This window comes from Lentinula edodes (genome assembly GCF_021015755.1).
Source record: "Lentinula edodes strain Le(Bin) 0899 ss11 chromosome Unknown C8R40scaffold_18, whole genome shotgun sequence".
NCBI lineage: Eukaryota > Fungi > Basidiomycota > Agaricomycetes > Agaricales > Omphalotaceae > Lentinula > Lentinula edodes.
The window spans coordinates 175,097-194,678 of NW_025764324.1; the positions used below are offsets into that span (position 1 = coordinate 175,097).

Sequence of the window (19,582 nt, forward strand, 5' to 3'; positions counted from 1 at the left end):
TGAACTGCGTGTGATAGAGGCCATTGTGAATTGACTCGAATCTGAGTATGCCAGAAGGGTCTAGTGATAGTGTAACGCCTCCCGTATTCCAACTTCATCCTCCGGAATGGCTTCCGAAAACTCACAGCTCAGCCGATCTTGGTCAGTCTTTACTTCGTGAAATTTACCTCCGCTTACCGGCACTCAGGCTACCCCAACTTTTATCCTCCGCGTCCTGGTCAAGAGGAGGACATATTGTCAGAGTCAAATGTGAAGAATGGCTTTGTTCTACCCCAAATAGTTTTGGTACGTTCGTGTTATGTACGTTGAAGGGTAAAATTTCAATGATTACCAGGCCGAAACTTTTAGTTCCCAGTCATCTATCAGCGAAAACCTTCACTCAATAAGCACCATCAACAAGCTGGAAGATTTACTGAATGAGGTGTTTGCAAGGCGTGCAAAGCAGATTCCATCCGTGCCGTACGTCCTTCCGCTCCTGCATTCCATCCAAGCTCTTACTACGATCCTCCAGATCATCCACCTTCCGTATGCCATCTCGAGTGACCCTCAACGACACCAAACGACAAGCCTGGTTCGATGATTTAGCTAACCCGGAAGTCCCGCTTGCCAAGTTGGGCAGAAATGTTCCGCACGGTGCCAAAGGCGCTGATATTATAGAGTTGCTGTATTCCAAGAACGTTGCTATCCATCGTGCAGTGTGGTTCTTACGCGTCTTTGGCGCAAACGAAACCGCTGGTCTTCGTAACAAACCTTCTTATAACCCTAATCAGTATAGTGTGGAGTGGACCAACGTCGTGACTGCATATCTGCGAAAACAATTGATAGATATTGCCCTTCCCATTGCCCCTCGTCCCGGGGTAAATATCAAGCAGACTTTCAAAGGAGTGTTGTCCGATCCCGAAACGCGGCTGAAATGGATTTCACGTTTCTCGTATTGGTGAGCTCACAAATCAGCCACTTCTTCCACATCTAACAGTAATGTAGCTTGGAACTACTTCGGGTTTTTTATTCTGAAGGTCTTGTCGACAAGCGAACCTTCTTCTCTTGGCTTGTGAATCAGATGTGCAGCTGTAATTTGGCTCAAGTGGGGTTCGTATGTAGATTCGTTGATGAGTACTTTGAGGGGATGATAGAATGCCGGCCGCTTGCTCGTCCGTTTGTAGAAGCTTCTCTTTGCAAGTTATCCGAGATTAGCACTAGTGCAGCGAAGGATTATTTGGTTGATACTGATTATTTAATCAAATTTTTACTACAGGTAAGTTTCTGTTTGTTATGTCGCTCGTTTCTGACTTGTGGTATGTCCTAGCGCGTATGTTTGGTACTTCCTGACGCGTTTGTCAGTCCAAGGATGTGGATCAATTATTCGAATAGTATCTGCGAAGTTTTGACACATAACCCCAACAATAATCACCCAGACGGCTCCATAGAACAATTAACTGGCACCAGTATATTCAACATCATCCACCACAATTACCTAGTTGTGAAACGGAGAATCGAGGCCATGTTATTTCGCAATCTCCCCTCTCTCACCACCTCTCCTCATCTTGGCTCCGCGGTTCACGACGTTGAACTGCTAAATTCTATCTCTGCTGACACCGATGTTGCCAACTTGCCTTTTTTCCCCTCATCCTCCGAAAATCTGGCAGGCATTTCCGAAAAACTCGACGCATTGCTTACATGGAGTGTGACACCATTACAGTATGGTGACCACCGAGCTTTTGCTGCGGTTACGCTGATTCAGAAATGGAGAACAAAAGCGGGTGATCGTGCTAATCGTAGGGATGCTTCTCCTCCGGACGGTTTCCTTCAGGACCAGCTCTTTGAGTGGTTGGACTCATCTGATGTTGCGGGAGAACCCGAAAACATTGCCGCAGTCGCATTGTTGTACGGAAAGCTGGTCAAGCACGAACTGTTCTCGTATGCTAGTTATATACAGCGGCTAATTGCTAGAGGGGAGCCTGGATTATCTTTCACGGAGGTACATTTGGTCAAATGCATACATTTTTGTCTTTCTAAAGTCATTTTCAGGACTTTGGTTCCAGACATAGGAATTACCTTCGCTGGATACCCCTCTACAACACGACACCTTCGTTAACGAGTCAGCGTAAGGTGGTCTTATACGGGGTTCGAGCACGAGAAACGCCCGAAGATCTCAATGAAAGAGAAATCCGGAAGGAAATTCGAGCAGTCCTTCCTGAGCTTTTTGGAAGTGCGTCTCTTGTCTTCTTACTTCCATTTTACTTCTCACTATCTAGATCTAGATCCTGCCGAAATTGCGCTACCGTCGCCAACATCATTGTTAAGTAGTTGTCAGCTTTTGCTTAACAGCCCCAGATACGAGCAAGTTCGAACGTTTGGAACATGGCTCATGCCTGTTCTCCAGAAGGCTATTGTGCAGTGAGTACCTTGACGGTATGTTAGAGATGAATTCCCATCGTATGGTTTAGGCAGGAATTTGATGTCTCTCACTCGGGTATCTTGAAATCATTCGACGTCGCGGTAGAGCTCATGACGCAGACCGATTGTTTTGATGCAATGCTTGATGTAAGTCTATATACAGAAGCCAACCAATCTTATAATAACTGTTGCATCTTATAGCTCACTATATTCATGCTGGAGCACTGTTCTACCGAAGAGCTTTTACTTGCCGTCATTGACACTTTTCGCCGTCATGCAGTAATTTGGGCGTCCATGGACGTAAAAGGGATGATTATTAATGCACTGGATTCTGTGCATTACTCTTGGAAAATGCGAGGTATCCAGTCGAAACCTCTCTTGGCACTTTTGGTTGAATTTGACGGCGGAAGATATCTCAGCGATGTATCCCGGGAGGAAGTAAGGACAGATTTAGCTGCGTTCACTCTGGTAGAACTTCTCTTAGAACTTCTCCAATTGTAAATACTGATACTGAAGCTAGGCTCTTCAACCGATAGCTCACCATCCTGATTCAGTACCTGATGTCCTCCCCGAAATTCTTCTCCTGGTGGGCAATCCTGCACCAGACGCGCCGTCACTCCTTGCCAACGGTCTTTGGATCAAATACCGAATGTCACTGAATTGGGCATGGAAAGTTTGGGATAACACTATTGCGAGCTTGCGTCAAATCCCCACTGTGACTCTTGATATTAAGGAACGCCGATCGTGCGCTTTGCGATACGGTATTTTCTTGCATCATGTCAACCGTCATCTTGCGACTGGTCTCGATGACCACGTCCTCGGATGGTTTCTAGGAAGGGGTAAGGATGAAGTTGCTGTCCTGAGCCAAGATGTCTGGGACATTGTGAAGGTCGTTCTTTTGTACCTTGTCGTTCAAGGTGCGCTACGGACTACCACAATTCTGGAAGGATTAGTGTGGCCCGCATGGTTGCTTGCTGCTTCTCTCTCAGATGATCGAGGGCCTGCTTCCGACGTCCATCTCGGCGCCGCTAACGATCTTTGTCGACGACTGCTCTTGACGGAAGATTGTAGTTCAGACATGATTCCGCCAACAAATCTTCTTGAAGTTCATTGCATCCGTACAAGACGCCAGGATGTTTATCGTGAACCATACTTTCCCTCAATGATAGCCAAGATACCTATCCTTGTATCGCTGGAGAATAGCAATAGGGTTTCTGAACAACTCCGCCAAGATGCTCAGGAAATCCGTCAGCTATTATGCGAAGATAAACTTTTCCGGCAAGGGGTGTTTCGTAACCTGGATGTAGTCAGGGTAGCCTTTGAGCAATCTATGCAGATAGCTGAAGGAAATGGAGAGAACATCTTCAAGCCTACCATTGCAGCACTGAGTATGATTCTTGGAGAAAATACAGAAGGTCTGTTTGACACCGCCAAAGTGGCTTTTTTGCCCTAATTTATTGTTTCATTTCCCATAGAGCTCGAATTATCTCACTGGCCCGATTCTGCGTCTCTGCTTAGTCCTTGGAAGATTTCAGCCACTGCCATTCAGCTTCAGTTCGTGCTTAGACAGATGGGAAGAGACAGCGCCGTCGGCACGAGAGGATCCAGTGATTCCGCTGCCCTTGATAAACTCACGACCATGATCTTTCATCACACCTTATCCTGCGAAGAAGCTAGTTTCGTCGCACAAATGACAAAGGGAGTAGGCAGCGAGATCGCAGGCAAGGTGAGTAACAGTCAATAGATGGTCATCTATCTTGTCAGATGTTCAAATACTAAGTCAGTTACGTTGTATGTAGTTCATCAACAACGGCCTCAAACATGTAGCGGAGATCATCCAAAATATTGAATTCTCTCAAGACTCTCTGCAAACAAGTCTAGGTCGAGCAGGAGAGCTTCTCCGTGTCTTGACTTATGTCGCGGAACCACTACGGGATAATCCTTCTGAACTTCCGATGTTAGATGCTACGATCCAAACAGAGTTCTTCGAAGCTATATCAGCAAAGTTTGCGGCTCTCGTGAACTTGCTTCAACCCCCTGACGTCGACTCGGTTGACGGCGAACCCCTCATGAATGCCTGTATACTTCTGGCAAGGTTTTTGCAATTCGATCTCGCATTTCGGGGCGTCTGGACTGAAGCAGTCAAGGATGCAAGTAAATCATTATCTTCCAACCTTTTCATTCTTCTCCAAGTTCGTCCTCATGTATATGCTTCTATCACTCTCATCTTCATGTTTTCATCTTAGATCTACGCTTCTGGAAATAACTGTGAACTCATTGCCTACCCCTTGCTACTCGATACCCTATTTTACTTACGTGACGGTGAGCTCGTTCTTCCTCTTGATTTACTCTGATGCACTTATACCTCAACCCAGAAATGCCCGTCGAAACCAAAATGGGTGTATTTGATCCGTTCCAACACTACCCAGACATTCCGGCGTCCTCCTTGCCTTCAGATATTCCTCCCGAATATCGTAAAAAGATACTTTCCATCCTTCCAGAACTTCCTGGAGTCAAATCTGTCCGGAACCTCAGCAACGCACACCGAGATGCTAATGGGAATATACACATTGATGCACCTGTCGTGAACCGGCCTTGGGAGTGGACAGAAAATCTGGGAGATTACGTTGGGGATTATAGCCAAGGCAGAGACGTGAGGAATTCTGGTTCACTCAATCTGCTAAACTTCGGTGCCCGCCTTACGGGTGAAGGAAGGATTCCGGAGGCCTATCAAAAGGATGCGAGGATAGAAGAAAACTTGCGTACATTCGAGGATGGATTTTCCTCTGAGAGTATTTTCCAGAGAGACTGGCGGGAGACGCGAGTGAGACCCAGCGTTGAAGAACTACTGGGAGCGGAAGGGTTGAGGACAAGATTGGATGAGAATCTGCCTATGAGTTTTGTTGCTCATAGGAGGAAAGGCTCGCCAGCGATGTCAAACTCAGGAGCTTCTCGTTCTTCTGGAATGTCGATGCGTCACAGCCCGGGGCACGGGGGGTTGAATCGTCGGTCTAGCTCTACCATCAGCGATATAATCGATGTGGATGCCATTCCCTCCACATCTGGAGGTTCATCTTCGCGTGGAAAGAGGAAAGCTGCTGTGGAAAGCGATGATGAAGTTGTTTTCGTGGAAGGTCCCATTGCTGCGCCGACGAAAGGCGGGAAGAAGGCCAAGCCGACGAAGACACAAACGAAAAAATCGACTAAACGACGATGACATTATATCTCGGTATTGGACATGTATGATAGGGCATATCTAGTCGGCGCATGAGTATGAATATGTAGTACAAGCCAACAATACGATACATATATATGTAGACAGTGATATTGATAAGTTATTGCAGACAATTCATGAAGATGTAAATGCAAATGTCAAGTTTGAAAGTTTAAGTTGTAATTTGATTCAGGTCCTTCGAAAGAAACCGCTCCATGGGTCCTCTCGTTGGGCTGGTGCTTTTCCCTTCGCTTTTCCTTTCCTTCGACTAGAACCCGCCTCTCCCTTTCGAGGACTAGATTCTCCTTGCACACTAGCAACAGCCCTCACAATCTTCTTCAGATTGAAATCCTCCACTGGGGGATTCCGCACCTGCTTGCGACAAATTGGACAGGTGTAGTGGGGTTGTGGGGTAGCCGCACCAAGCAAGTGCATATAGTGGTGCTGAGCGAAGCCTGGGTACGCAGCGTACATATCGGCCCCATAAGGGTGTTGGTGTTGGTTGATATTATAGTTGGGATGTGCAGCCATGTGTTGTGCTAGCGTCGTCGAAAACCAATCCTGGAATGACAATGAGGGTGGTACCGAATATCTGAGTGAAAGAACACGTTCTCACCTGCAGACAAGATTGGCAGTAAGTGTGCCCGCATTCCAGACTAGAATAGAAGAGGATTGATTAATTAATTATGGGAAACAAAAGGTGCCGGGGGAGTGACGCACATATAGGGTGTCCACATTTTCATTGTACAAATCTCGCATGTCACACTATCCTCGACATCGGATATTGGCTAGTTGCATTATTATTGAACGTGTGTTCTTTTGAACAAGGAAGATATTGTCATACCATATGATCCTTTGACGACGAGGCGCTCGATGAAGTGGCAAGCAAATGCGTAAGTTTATCTTGCACACTGGTGATCTCTGCTCTTAGAGAATTCGCTTTGTTCTTGTGCAATTCGTTCTCCTGCAGATCGTTGGCGACCTCTGCGAATTTGATAAGATTAATTGATGAAACACACCTGTTTCAACTTCTTTACCTCCCGCTCTAACTGGAGCTCGCGAGAGCTCTTCCTTTTCACCGGAGGGGCAGGAGGGGTGAAAGGGTCATCGTCCGAGTCGGATATCTCGATGACATCCGGATGAAGTACCAGTGGCTTTTTCGGAGCTCTGTTTTTGGAGGTTCGCGTGGTGCTGCTGGGACCTGTAGTGCTGGGACCTGGTTGGAGGACTTCAACAATAGATTCGCGACGAGATAGTCGAGTAGGCGGCATATTTAGTATGAAAGAAGTGGCGTCTCAGAAGAATGAATGTATTTGGAGAGAAGTGCAAGCGCTTGTTTGGTATTGATGTTGGTTTTGGTGGCAGTGCTGAGCGGGCGCCTATTCCAAAATAGGCACTTGTGTCGAAACACAATTTATAGCATGGATTTCCCTGGATTTCCTGACCTGACTCACTCAAGTAGTACTCAGGCCTCAGACGAGCGAAAATTTGCGGAAAGCTTTATTGCCTAAGAGGTTCCATCGTGGTTAGAGTTTATTAGGTCGAACTTTCGAGGTGTAAAAATACCAGGGTCTTCAGAGAATCGAGACATGCGGGCATTAGCTGTACACCGTTCGAGCAGTTGAACGAGCATATGTGTAGCCTATAGAAAGATCAAAACAAGCCAAACACAAGACTCACCGATATCAGAGGGATTCACATATCTTCTTGCCCTCAGTCTTTCAAATTTTCTATGCTCGCTCACCCAAAAAAAATTATGATTCTACCAGTACCAAGAGCGGGTATACCAAGAAGTGCGAACACTTCAAGATTCCAATTCCAAAAGAGATGTTGTAGTTATAGATCAACTTCCCTGGCCAGGGGCCCTCCGAAACCTGACCATGACAGAAGGTTTATTATAGGCCAAATTCGAAAATCATGAGGTCCAGCTCCAGCTCGTGCATGAAGTCGATAAAGTCGAGTTTCAATCGACAGCCTCGCAGATCTCGCAGGCGGGAATGTGACCAAAAATGTGACAGCGCGTGCGTGGGGAACATGTGACATTTCGTGTTTGTCACACTCATTCTGTCTTCTTCAATTAAGCCATTCTTTCCATTTCATTTCGCCAGGAATACTGATGGCACCTTCCTCGGATATCGATATCGACCCAACTTCCGAAGAGGTTTTGCTTACCTTTTATCGTCGACTATACCCTTTCAAGCAACTATTCAAATGGTTGAATCGCGGACCAGAAAGAGCAGAGAAAGAGTCACGTCTTTTTCCGTATCGAGAGTTCGCCTTCACTCTGCGTAACGACGCTTATCTTCGTTACAACTCGTATTCGAGCGACGTCGAGATGAAGAAGCATGTTTGTCTTCTTACTCCATCGCGTTTTGAGATAGGGCCTGTTTATTCCGCTCAGGTGCGTCGTTCAGTTGATTGATTGTCTTACCTTTGCTGATCTAAACTTCGCACTCAGCCAAAGGACAAGAAGACCGTTCGTCCCACTCACTTTAGAGCGGAAAAGCGCGAAGTAGTGTTTGATATAGATATGACGGATTACGATCCGATTCGAACATGCTGCTCTGAGGCTGATATCTGCAAACGATGTTGGGGGTTTATTGCCATTGCCGTGGAAGTCCTAGACACAGCTATTCGTGACCAATTTGGATACACTAAATTGCTCTGGGTATACTCTGGTCGACGAGGTATCCATTTATGGATATCGGACAAGGAGGCATTCGAGTTGAACGACGATCAACGGAAGGCCATGGTGGAATACTTGACGGTCATAAAAAATGGGAAGGAACCTGGAAAGAGAGTCAACGTGCGCTTTGGCATGAAAGATCTACCACCTACATTGAAGTATGTCGTTGCTTCAGCCGTCGTTATTGTGAGATTGAAGCTTTTTGCACTCAGAGAGGCCTGCCAGGCTATTAATCAAACTTTTGATGATCTTATCCTTCAAGACCAAGACTGTTTTGGCTCTCAGGAAGGATACGAAACTCTTCTCTCCCTCATACCTGATGCCAAGTTGGCTTCGCGACTTCGTGAAAAATGGTCACAAAAGCCGGATAGTCCGTCATATATAAAATGGGACGAAATGAGAACGGAGATATTGGCGTTGAAAGACAAGCATGCAAGAGTACGTATATCTTTCTATTTACGATAACACCCGGTTCTTATACTCTTTTCACCAGCAAAACATGAGATATGCCATGGAAGACATTCTTCTACAATATGCTTATCCTAGACTGGATGCTGAAGTTTCGAAGCATCGTAATCATTTGTTGAAGGCCCCGTTCTGTATACATCCCAAAACCGGGCGAATATGTGTTCCTATTGACCCTAATCGGATTAGGGAGTTTGATCCCGCAACAGTGCCCACAGTAGGTCAACTATTGGCCGAGCTGGATACGGCGGGCTCGGATACTTCTGACGGGGAACACAGAGATGGTTGACAATTTGATACTCGTCCTCGTCATATCTTGGTATTGACATTGTCTTATTAGACTGGCAACGGACATCCCTCAAACCCTACATTGACATGTTCGAAGAATATGCGAACAATGTTCAAGAGAAGCAAACCAAGATTGGTAGGTTATATTTAAGTACTCGGCCAGTCCTCGTTAATATTCTGTCAGATTTATCTTGGTGATGACAGGAATGAGCACCTATTCACGCATTTCTGAACTTGTTGTACCCGGATTAACTCACTATACCTCTAATGTATTTGAATGTACATTTTCAAGGCTAGATAGGCGGATCCTCCAAAAGTACTGACCGCCTGCAGCACGATAAAAATTCTCATAAACTGTGTAGGTCTGTATTCAATTATTTGCAATCACCTTGGATTGGCAGAGCTGAGATCTTGCATTTGGAAGACACAAAAAGCAGTCGATACAAATCACAAGCTTTAAGAGCTTGCTATTTACAAAAAAAACACAGACTTCAATCATTTCTAAACCTATATCTCCTGCTTACCTCCATAACTTTTCGAGAATGGACCGAGAAACAAATACAAAAAACGAAAGCGACGACCAGAGAAATATGTGCCCAAAGAAGAAGAAAAAGGACTCTAAAATTGATATTGATCCCTTCCAATTCAAGGATCACGATGGTGGGCTGAAAGGGAGGACTTAGGATACATTGACTATCATGTCCAAAGAATCAACATACACTGGAGCAACAGATGTAGCGGGTCCTGTGAAAGCATTGTAATGAGTACATAATAGTCAATTCTGCAACAGAACTTTCCACTCACCCGGAAGAGCAGTAAGAACAGGGAACGGAGCAGTAGCGCACTGTCGTCGATAAAGGATGTCAGTTTTATAGATATGTATAAGCTATCTGAACACCGTACAGCCTGTTCAATATCGCCGTGAGTAGTGTCAGGTAGCAGGTGAGGTCCAGCACTGGCCGGAAGTGGTTTCGGGACGGGAATAACGTCCGAACAGTCGACGAGGGCGTCTCTATCATGGCCAATGATCGCCATCTTTTGCATTGCAGCTCTAAACGCGTTTTGGAAGCCAGCCTGGTTATCTGAAATACAAAAAGTCTGATTTTGGCCTCCTTCGACTGAATCATTATACGTACTAGCGAAAGACTGCCAATCGCAAGCAGTGCGGGAATCTTTGTTTTTCACAGAATGAATAATCAAGGCGGTACAAGGTCGAATTGAAGCGCACCTCTAGCCAGCTATAATGGTAAAAACCCTGGGTAAGAAAGGCTCCGAATCGAAATTCATTGAATATTCACCTCGGAGTCTGATTGTAAACGTATTTCTCCCGGCACTGGAGATTCAACTTCGCCTTGATTACCTCCGGTTCTGTAGCCACAATTAATATATACTTTGCAACTTGGTCGAATATGTGCACTTACCCGGGGAACAGAATACCTCTCATCTGCACCTCAATAAACACCTGGGTATCAAATAAACCAGGAGTCGAGTCGAAAGGAGTTCCAGGAATCTATATCAGGGCGGGTCAGTTCACCGAAGACAAAACTCTTCATGCATAACACCCTGACTTACTGTGGTATCAATGGTGTCAGCTGCAGCGACAGTATGACTATTCAGAAGTGAGAATGAAATCCTGGACTCATGACTCTAACAAATGAGACGAACGATCCCAAAAGAGCAACCACTTCAGAAGCATTGAAACCAGCCTCAGAAAACCTGGCAAGGATCGAATCGACAGTGTCTAGAAGAAATAATCAACGTCAAAGCGCCAAAAGAGTATAAATAATATTACCGAAAGGCTCAGGAATCAGGAGGTCAGGGGACGCAGCCACAGGAGGAGGTCGTCCAAAAAGAAACTCGAGTTGGGGAGCACCAGGACAATTGCTTACTCCTGTATTGCAGAAATTGAGAAGATCAGGAAGATTTAGAGCAATGGAATAACTCACCTACTGCACCTGCAAGTTGAATACTAGAGATCAAGATCAATGAGAAAACTGGAACACAAAAGACGCAATGCATCGTACAAGTCTCCGGGGTTTATGGTGACATTGTGAGAAGCCATAAACGACTTTTGAGCATCCACAATATCATCAATACCACCTGTTGATATTTAAGGCAGGTGGGTTTTTTACTAAGGACATGAGCAGACCATTGGCATGAAATGCAGTTTCGATGTCAGAAAACGCTATAATGGAACCGTCCGCGCCGCCTCCCCTGAGACAAAACTTGAATAATGGGTACACATAAAATGAAGAAAAGTAATCCACCCTTTGGTCGGAGAAAACCCAATGGCATCATGAAAAGTCAAACGCAGAGATTCATGAGCCTGGACAGAGTTAGCCGTTAGCAAGAAAATACCGAAATAGAGGAGAAGGTTGAACCTCTTCACCACATTCCCCTCCGTCAAACAAATCCGACTGTAACTGATCAACGAGAGGGAACAATTGACAGCACACTTCATTGGACGTAGTGTGCACTCCATCAGCGCATGCAAAACGCTTATTGTTGTGAGGAACAGCTGTAAACGCCAACGGTTGTTTTTATACAAGAACAATGTAGACAAGGTCTCATCTTACCGTTCGCGCTTGGAAGAGTCGCGAGAGTAAGGGCAGTACTGAGAAGTCCGATAAAAAACATTGAAGATGGGGAGAACTGTTGTACTGAAATATTGGGTCGTTGTGTTCACCTCTTTTATAGCATTCCGACTATGTATGCTCACATTTTAACGCTAGCATTCAGGATCCATAGAGCACCGCGTCGACCAATAATCTCGCGCCGATTAACATGAGGTCAGAAAGCCTGAACGGTACACTTACGTGAGAGCGATGAAAATCAAAAGAGAAGTGAGAAGAAGGCCGACGCGAGCCTTGTGCGGACGTTCACCACGTTCACCATCCTGACCCAGGAACAGGGCAACGGTTAAAGAGACGTATCCGTGGTTCTGGGAACCATCGTTCGTGACCAAGATAATTACATCTGTGGTAGTTAGCAAACTAACTTGGTGTTGTGAGACATCAATATTCTGTAACAGCGGAGGATTGTATGAGTGACTTCAAGTATCAACTATCGCAAGCGCAATTAGACCGAGCGTACGTACATACCTCAGGTTTTTGAAGTTTTGTTCGTCGATGAAGTTCATAATTATCTACATGATTGAGCCAGTCAAGGATTGAACACGCCATCGTGGAATGGAGAACCATATTTTCGGACAGACAACACCCAAAACAACGCTCTCTTCCCGAGAGAACGGTAGTAGAGTACCCATACCAGATCTTTGACGACCCAAGACAACCAAGATGAGAAACGGAACAGAGGTGAGAGATCAACATCCTGTTCCGGAAGAAAAAATGTTACCGGAGACACCTCACTTTGACCGACCGTCCAAGCTGCCAAGACTATCGTGTGCGACGCGCTAAAACAGTGGGTTAAATGCAAGTAAAAATTGATCAGGGATATGAGCAGCCATTCGACTACCGACATCCTTGGCATGAAAACGGAAAGATACGTATAGAGATACGCAAAACTCTATCAAGACTCGAGCATCTCAGCTTCTGCCAAGTTGCGTTTTCTTTCGGAGTAATCCCACCGATCCATTCCTCCAAAATTGATTTTCATGTGTTCGAATGTCATATTGAGTTGAAGATCGGGTATATGAGACACTTGAGCCCGCCAACTGTCGCCTCTACGGTACATAACAGTTTGTCAGTTTCGGTCTTGGATGAGAAAGTTGCATCACAACTCACGTAGCTGTGCCATAGATGTCCCCTTCTGCGCTGATCAGCCTCGCGGATTGATCTATGTTTGATGTAGAATCATACACCCAGAGCGTAACTCCCGTGTAAATTTCCTGCCATCCGGCGTAATCAACGAGAGGATGGGGAGGGGAGAATCGTTTGTGTCCAGATGGTACAGGAGGAGCAGGCCTAATGTCCACATCATTGAAAAGACGCAGGGCACGTATATTTGATATGTTCTGGAAGATCGCGCGTTGTTCTGGCTGGGTAGGGTTAATGATCTTGATGAGTTTTCCATCCACGTTTTCTTCTTCTGAGTCGTCGCTATCATTTCCGTCCTCCATGTCAACATCTGTGACTTGCGTAGGCGCGGATCCTTCTACAGATGAAGGTCCTGCTTCTGTGGTATCTTGCCCACCATCGGAAATCTCGTCCTCGGCTGCTTTCAATCTGGTAGAGAATGCATTCCATGCCTCCTCATTCGAAAAATCTGTCCGTATGACAATGCCTCCAATGACATCCGATAGAATCTCATCGTATGGGTCATCGTCTTGAGTAAAAATATTCTGAGAAGATCGTGAATATACATACATCCAATACCCTCACACGGACGCACCATCACAGATTCAGAGGGGGACTCAGTCGGTTCATGTTCCCCTGGGTTTGTTGAATTAGAGGCCCAAAACTCACGTAAAACGCGAAGCTGCCAGTATCGACGCTGTTTTCCAGGATTTTCAGACTTCACGCTTTCATATCGTCTCTACTTGATCTTTCTGAGGACGCAACGCGTTGAGAAAGACTTGCAATACGTACGGCCAGAAATTGAGCAAGAATTGGCCTCATTGTGAGAAAAGCAAAGAAAGTTGAAATTTCGCGAAGCACCCAGGGTCCTATAATTCGTCGACCATGTATTTGTGTGAATTAAAATTATTTAATTTACGATAAAGACAGGACAAAGGTAAGCAATCGGCAAAGCACTATGAAAGAGGGGAACATAAAACTCGCACTTAAGCGACAGTGTACAGTTATAACATATCCTTATTGAAGTTGAAACTATTATTCGAAGGTGAGCTCTCGAATCATTCGGCTATTTCCTTCTCCAACCAAGCCAGCAAAACAGGCGCAGTGTTTCCAGAAGTACGAATATGATCGTGAACACGCAAACCAACCGGGGTAGCGCATTCGTCTGCACGGCCGAAACCTGTGAGGCAGCTGTTCCGATAGTCCTCTTCGGAAAGCCCGAGTACAACCTCCGAGCGTATATCCAGGTTCTGAGCGCGTAGTAATACCGGCAGGGCAATGAGGGTAGGAATCTTTTCAGTAAGCCGTTCTAGCTCAAGCGCGTGATGTTCAATTGTTGAGTCACTAGTTACCTTGAGGAGGTGATGTGCCGCGTCAAACAAATCTGCTAGTGCATGTAGTCCATTCATCGCTTCGTCCACAGCCTCTTTGGCGAGCCGTCCGTTTTCTGTCTCAGCCACAGGAGTAGGAAGTGTGACAAGAAGGTCATAGATTGCCCGTGCATCAGTGCTTGGGGAAAGCGAAGGAGCCAACACAGGGATAGGCGGAGAAGGTGGGCGAGAGGAGGGAAGCTTGATGGTGAATCGGCTTGCTGGAGGAGTAAGAGGCGGCGTAGAGGAGGGAGAGTTGCGACGCTTTTTTGTCGCAGAGATAAGTCCCGGAGATGAGGGAGGGGAAGGCGTGGTAGGCCGATGACAAAGTGCCACCATGCTTCGCCATACCAATGATATGACGAACGTTGCCAGCAAGTTTTGAGCTGTTCGAGACGACGTATAGCGTCTGAGGGCCTGTGTATAAATTGGTATGATAGACTGTAAAGTCAAAACGGAGCTGTGTAGCACGACGTTTTTGACTCCTAAAGTCATCTTTCCTGGGATAGAGAGCTCGAGAGCATCTATGATAGGAACTAGTTCTCTCCGAATTCCCCCGACGAGTGGATTGATAACCCTGCTGACCACGGAAACAAGACCCTCCCGGATGCCTTTGAGGCCATCCCCACGGACGTCATTATCATGTCCAAGATTGAGTTCATCAAATGTTTCCAGAAGTTCACCCGCGAACGTGGCAATTGCAATTGCATGCAGCTGAATAGCGTTAGGATGGGGAGACTGCACTGTCGGAGCAGGCGGTGTAAGAAATGCAGGGGATGATAACAAGGGGAGCATCATTGAGGAAAGGCTCCCAAGAAGGACAGACAGAGGCTTGTGAAGAGAGCGGACAATCGCTCTGTGCAAATGCGGATTACCGTTTGCCGCCTTTAGTTCACTGAAGGCAAAGTAAGCGAGATGTTCGAATGACCCGGACATAGTCACTTACGATACGATGAGTGCCCCTAGAGTGCTTCCACGTCCACCAGGAATTGGCTTTTTGCCACTAACGACATCGTTCATGGCAGGTGTTCCCGAAGGCTGGGTTACAGCTCTGGAGACAGCTTCACTTAGTTTGAGACTAAGCATCTCCAGGTAAGATCCATCTTGAACCAGCGTATGGGGAGCTGGTGTTGGAGTAGACAACGGCGCTGGAGAGGCCCTTCTCAGATTGTTCAAAGACAACTTTGTGAGAGGCCTCGAGCGCTCCATGCCAATACCTGAATCTGGACGAGAAGGCGGAGCGGGGGATGTAGGCCTGCTGGAAGGGCGGAAAGACAAAGGATTTTTGAGAGAGTGCATTGGGGGTCCAATAAATCCAGAAGATATGTCGTTTGTTTCGTGAAGAGAGCGGGTTCTATATGTTTACCGATAAAGTTATATTGATATTAACTGTCTATGTGCAATCTCTGGCAGCCGTCGACCAGATTTTGAATTTCTAGAGCGCAATTATCCCATGAGACGAAGGAAAGGAGTACTTGTGGTAAGATTGAAGGAATAATGGGTGTCCTAAGGAGGTCGGTCGATGTCGACAAGAAGGAAAGCAAGTGGTCCAAAGAGAATTTTGTTAACCTGTTGTGCTGAGCTGCATGGAAGGAACAGTCAGTAGATGATCGTCTAGCACGGTATGTGAGGTTACTGTACCAGGATGAAGATGAACTCATAGAATCAATGTGCTGGCAAATTGGAGAAGGGATATACCCTGGGGGTTGTCAGTGAATAAGAGGAAGAAAATTTCTCCCTTTATATACTTACAAAGACAACACTTCCTTCCCACAGTCAATTCCGGCGGGAGCTATCTTCATCCGACACTACACACTCGGATAATGGATTCTTGATTGTCTAGACTACTCAGTGTGATTACTATATACTCTTCACTTGGAACACATATCAGTAATCACGAGCCCCAGATTTAACGTCTACAAGAATACTTGGTCTTCGAAAAGTGCGAAAAAAATCAATCGATTACCACCGGGACCCAATGGCAATTAGCCATTCATATGTACCCAGGTCAATCTTCCGTCAGAATGTTCTTTACCATCGCATACAGAGGCAGGTCCCCGCGTAGCTTCCATAAGCAACTCTCTTCCTCGCTTTCCTTCAGCCGCAGAACTGCACACGATGTCATCATTGTCATGGATGTATGAGCTTTGAATCTGACCATAACTTTGAATTCTCCTTATGCAAGCGTAAAGATCTCAGGTGCTTGCTCGATGTATCTAGTAAAAAGTATTGAACTCACCTAAGAATGGCGGCAATGATGTGTCGATAACGCACAAATCCACATTGGAAGGGTCCATGATTTGTATTCGCCGCAGAAGTTGGTCGATTGACTTTCCATACCATCCACGAGCTTCTGCATTAGAGCCTTCCCAAACATCGCCAAAACTCATTTGAGATGCAAGCGATCCGCTCATCTGAGAAGATTCTGAGGGATCCGGAACGAAGGGCGAATCAAACGCGATTAGATCGTTGCGAGTTGTCTACATATACCATTCATACGTCAATGTCCGTGTGTGACATTGAGCGATAAATGATATCACTGAAACTCACCGCATCGTCCGGCTTAGAGATCGTATTGGGTAGTTCGTCACTGTTTATGGTTGCGGACATCTCGCTTTCAAATTCCGTAGTCGAAGCCATCAGTGTCAACTCTCCGCCATTTGATAGTCCTGTTGAAGTAAAGCCGCGCGGAAATCCAAGGGCGGACGACTCTGAATCATGATTACTGTTGGACGATGTCCGTCCTTGAAGTCGCAACGTAGGCACAGGTGCATCATAAGCTGAATAGCGGAGCTTGCTGGCAGATAGTGGTTCTGATTCACGTGAACGGCTCTGAGGATTTCGAGGACTTGAGGAGGCTGAACTCTGAGGGTTTTTCTTAGCTTGATAGTTTTGTAATTCCTCTAAGAAGTCCGGAAGCTAATGTTCAATTAGAAAAGCGAACTTCGAGAGCAGGTAAAACTCTACAGTTGATGATCGAGCAGTGTGAACAATCTGGTGGAGCAATTTTTTATCTGAAGAAATCTGGATGAATTGTTCACATCGCTAATCAAACAAAAGCGAGCGGTGAGTAGCAACATTAACCGGTTGAGGTGAATTTTACTCTTTTGATGTGCCTCCCGGATACTTCTTTCAACTTTGACACAGCGGCGAGGACTTGGGGAGAAACCTCCGAACAATCGGAGGCTATCCTTAGCATAGACAACAGGCATGCGTCTTGCACGGGGACTGTAAAGAGGTCAATTAAACCCGAATCACAACTTGAACTTGATGAACTTAACACACTTGGACAAAATGCAATGCGAAAGGACAGCGCTTCCAAAATCCTAATCCACGATACAGATAGTTGACCACTATTCTCACAAGCAAGGGCAGCCATGATCACCATTGTTGTGGATCCTAACTGGACCTTCGTATCCAACAAGGAGGTCAGCAAGCAATTAGAAGTCGACCTCATGAATTCACTAGAAGCTATATGTAGATGTGAGTAAACTGGCGTTCAAAAAAAGCTGAACGCGATTCACACTGGCGAACAAAGCTCAAGATTATGTCAATAACGTCCTCGAAGATGTGACCGTCTGTATTTGAAGGAGCTTCGATTTGGCAGAGTAAAGTTAGAACATCTCTCGCATAACGCTCTCCGTCCATACCCGCCTGTACCTCTAGGACTTCGAATAAAGGAAGCGCAAGTTTGATTTTCTCGTCGCCTAGTCGATTTAGAATGTTCTGCAGTGCGGCCTCGTAGTATGAAGATATAATCTTTGGATCCACTCTGTTTAAAATAACGATGGTCTGAATTTCAAGTATTCAGTACGACCTATGTTGAAAAAGCAAAGGGGATCGAACCTTTTTTCGTAAAACAGAATCATGATGGTCTAAGAACTTCATTATATGTTCGACCTCCCATTGCTCTAAGACCGCAGGAATCTCCGGTGTTATGCCTGCCCATGCCTGAGGATCAAGGCATTCTAAGCATGTTAGAAAGAGATATTGCTGATTAGGTTCGCGTGATGTGAGCAAGGAGCGGACATAAGCGACAGGTGACACTGGGACCGAAGTTGAGGAGGCAGGAAGTAATTCAGCGTGAAGAGGAGCTAAATATAGGAATGCTGAGCGTATGAGAGCTGTATATGAAGAGAATCAGCACTTTAACATTGTGTACAAAGAATTTGCAAACCGAAATCGTTTTGGCGAGCAGCTCGTCTGATAACTTTACTCAAAAGCGGAATATCAAATTCTACATGCCTGGTTCAGACATTGTTTAATCGGCCTTCGAGGTAAGAGATATCTGATGGAGCTCACCCCATAGTACGGAGTGTATCTAGCGATCGAATGAGCACGCTTCGTCTTGTATCATGATGTTTGGCCCAAGTCTCGCGAAATAGCGCATTCACTGCATCTCGCACCTCTGTTAGTATCGGTGTATATACCTAAATGTCAGTTACTAGGGGTTTCTCGAAAATAACGCAGGCCAATTTGGTACCTCACAAAGTTTTGAGGCAGTAACTAATGCTGCGTTGCACACGCTCTCATCGGAATCCCAGATTCTTTTAATTATATCGTGCGGAGATCCACTCAAGAGGTCGGAGTCAAATGTAGAGAGCGCTTTGACAGCCAACAGGGCTCTACGACGAATTTGAGGCCTGAGGACGTAGCACAGGTGTAAGAATATTGCCAGTCTATGTTGAACGGTACCTACTGACGAGTTATGCACCAGGAGATCTCGGAGACGAGATTGAATTGCAGGGATGACGTCCTCGGAAGGACATTGAATGAGGAAGTTGAGTGCAAGGCTTATATTGGCCAAGTTCTGTGACGCCAAATCCTACACCAATTTGAGATGTCGATTACAGAACCACAATTGTATGGATGATACGACAAGGATGGACGTACCTTCCGCAAGGTATTGACAAGCATGAGTTGGAGTTCATGACCAGTTGGCATTACCTCAGCACAGAAAAGGTAGCCTAACAGTGTATTCAGATAAACGAGACGAACGTAGATGCCAGACTTATTGACCCATTCGTTTTTCTGAGATACTGCTCCCGGCTTCTGCCAAGTTTACTGCGTGCGGTAGGACACTGTCTAAAGCAGGCAGTGATACAGTTGAGACGGTAATGCAATACAGTAATATCTTCAGATATTCCTCGCAAACTTTCTATAAATCGCCTGAGCTTTCATCTGCTTGAATGAGAAATGACACTGATCACTCACTAAAGAAACTTTGGCTTCGGTGAACTTTTCAACTATCGACCGCATTTCCACGGAGATGATATCATTGACAGATTCTGGAGAAAGCGCTGATTCCACCTTTCGGACGAGAACATAATGGAGTCTGCTTGAAGCACCAGAAGATATGAAAGGAACGAAACTCATGCAAGTTATATTGTAACTATAAGCGCTGGTG

The 19,582-nt window shown here is 45.8% G+C and overlaps 7 protein-coding genes across 7 annotated transcripts; 2 read left to right on the top strand and 5 right to left on the bottom strand.

Annotated features, from left to right (window-relative positions):
* Window positions 1-47: 47 nt before the first annotated feature.
* C8R40DRAFT_1170710 (uncharacterized protein) lies at window positions 48-5,614 on the top strand (the record flags this gene model as incomplete). Its single annotated transcript, XM_046231585.1, has 15 exons — window positions 48-141; window positions 188-285; window positions 335-459; window positions 512-937; window positions 985-1,255; window positions 1,307-1,978; window positions 2,029-2,209; window positions 2,262-2,397; window positions 2,448-2,544; window positions 2,599-2,865; window positions 2,918-3,812; window positions 3,873-4,123; window positions 4,197-4,589; window positions 4,644-4,719; window positions 4,773-5,614. The coding sequence occupies 15 exons, from the start codon at window positions 48-50 to the stop codon at window positions 5,612-5,614; spliced, it is 4,824 nt and encodes a 1,607-aa protein (XP_046086174.1).
* A 186-nt stretch (window positions 5,615-5,800) lies between these two features.
* C8R40DRAFT_1170711 (uncharacterized protein) lies at window positions 5,801-6,882 on the bottom strand (the record flags this gene model as incomplete). Its single annotated transcript, XM_046231586.1, has 5 exons — window positions 5,801-6,172; window positions 6,228-6,267; window positions 6,332-6,399; window positions 6,456-6,575; window positions 6,631-6,882. The coding sequence occupies 5 exons, from the start codon at window positions 6,880-6,882 to the stop codon at window positions 5,801-5,803; spliced, it is 852 nt and encodes a 283-aa protein (XP_046086175.1).
* An 845-nt stretch (window positions 6,883-7,727) lies between these two features.
* On the top strand, window positions 7,728-9,248 carry C8R40DRAFT_1160772 (prim-pol domain-containing protein; the record flags this gene model as incomplete). Its single annotated transcript, XM_046230054.1, has 6 exons — window positions 7,728-8,012; window positions 8,070-8,455; window positions 8,510-8,735; window positions 8,791-9,046; window positions 9,103-9,186; window positions 9,235-9,248. 6 exons carry the CDS (start codon window positions 7,728-7,730, stop codon window positions 9,246-9,248), a joined length of 1,251 nt encoding a protein of 416 aa, XP_046086176.1.
* A 226-nt stretch (window positions 9,249-9,474) lies between these two features.
* On the bottom strand, window positions 9,475-11,963 carry C8R40DRAFT_214280 (manganese dependent peroxidase 1). The gene is made up of 19 exons (XM_046234366.1): window positions 11,928-11,963; window positions 11,770-11,861; window positions 11,627-11,710; window positions 11,432-11,568; window positions 11,318-11,376; window positions 11,200-11,264; window positions 11,075-11,150; window positions 10,997-11,019; window positions 10,843-10,941; window positions 10,716-10,791; window positions 10,623-10,659; window positions 10,472-10,560; window positions 10,349-10,418; window positions 10,279-10,288; window positions 10,187-10,222; window positions 9,954-10,132; window positions 9,855-9,894; window positions 9,770-9,794; window positions 9,475-9,715 (listed from the first exon to the last, which is right to left on the bottom strand). Exons 2-19 carry the CDS (start codon window positions 11,783-11,785, stop codon window positions 9,703-9,705), a joined length of 1,134 nt encoding a protein of 377 aa, XP_046086177.1. The 5' UTR covers window positions 11,786-11,861; window positions 11,928-11,963; the 3' UTR covers window positions 9,475-9,702.
* A 188-nt stretch (window positions 11,964-12,151) lies between these two features.
* C8R40DRAFT_1189648 (uncharacterized protein) lies at window positions 12,152-13,627 on the bottom strand (the record flags this gene model as incomplete). The annotated part of the gene is made up of 4 exons (XM_046233039.1): window positions 12,152-12,732; window positions 12,794-13,350; window positions 13,401-13,544; window positions 13,598-13,627. The coding sequence occupies 4 exons, from the start codon at window positions 13,625-13,627 to the stop codon at window positions 12,579-12,581; spliced, it is 885 nt and encodes a 294-aa protein (XP_046086178.1). The 3' UTR covers window positions 12,152-12,578.
* Window positions 13,628-13,863: 236 nt separating this feature from the next.
* C8R40DRAFT_1170715 (uncharacterized protein) lies at window positions 13,864-15,474 on the bottom strand (the record flags this gene model as incomplete). The annotated part of the gene is made up of 2 exons (XM_046231587.1): window positions 13,864-15,070; window positions 15,122-15,474. 2 exons carry the CDS (start codon window positions 15,472-15,474, stop codon window positions 13,864-13,866), a joined length of 1,560 nt encoding a protein of 519 aa, XP_046086179.1.
* Window positions 15,475-16,183: 709 nt separating this feature from the next.
* C8R40DRAFT_1045806 (armadillo-type protein) lies at window positions 16,184-19,551 on the bottom strand (the record flags this gene model as incomplete). The annotated part of the gene is made up of 15 exons (XM_046224337.1): window positions 16,184-16,350; window positions 16,415-16,655; window positions 16,726-17,094; window positions 17,143-17,220; window positions 17,279-17,403; window positions 17,461-17,646; window positions 17,700-17,967; window positions 18,022-18,299; window positions 18,353-18,420; window positions 18,478-18,605; window positions 18,659-18,818; window positions 18,879-19,000; window positions 19,069-19,142; window positions 19,195-19,333; window positions 19,390-19,551. 15 exons carry the CDS (start codon window positions 19,549-19,551, stop codon window positions 16,184-16,186), a joined length of 2,565 nt encoding a protein of 854 aa, XP_046086180.1.
* Between the last annotated feature and the right edge of the window lie 31 nt (window positions 19,552-19,582).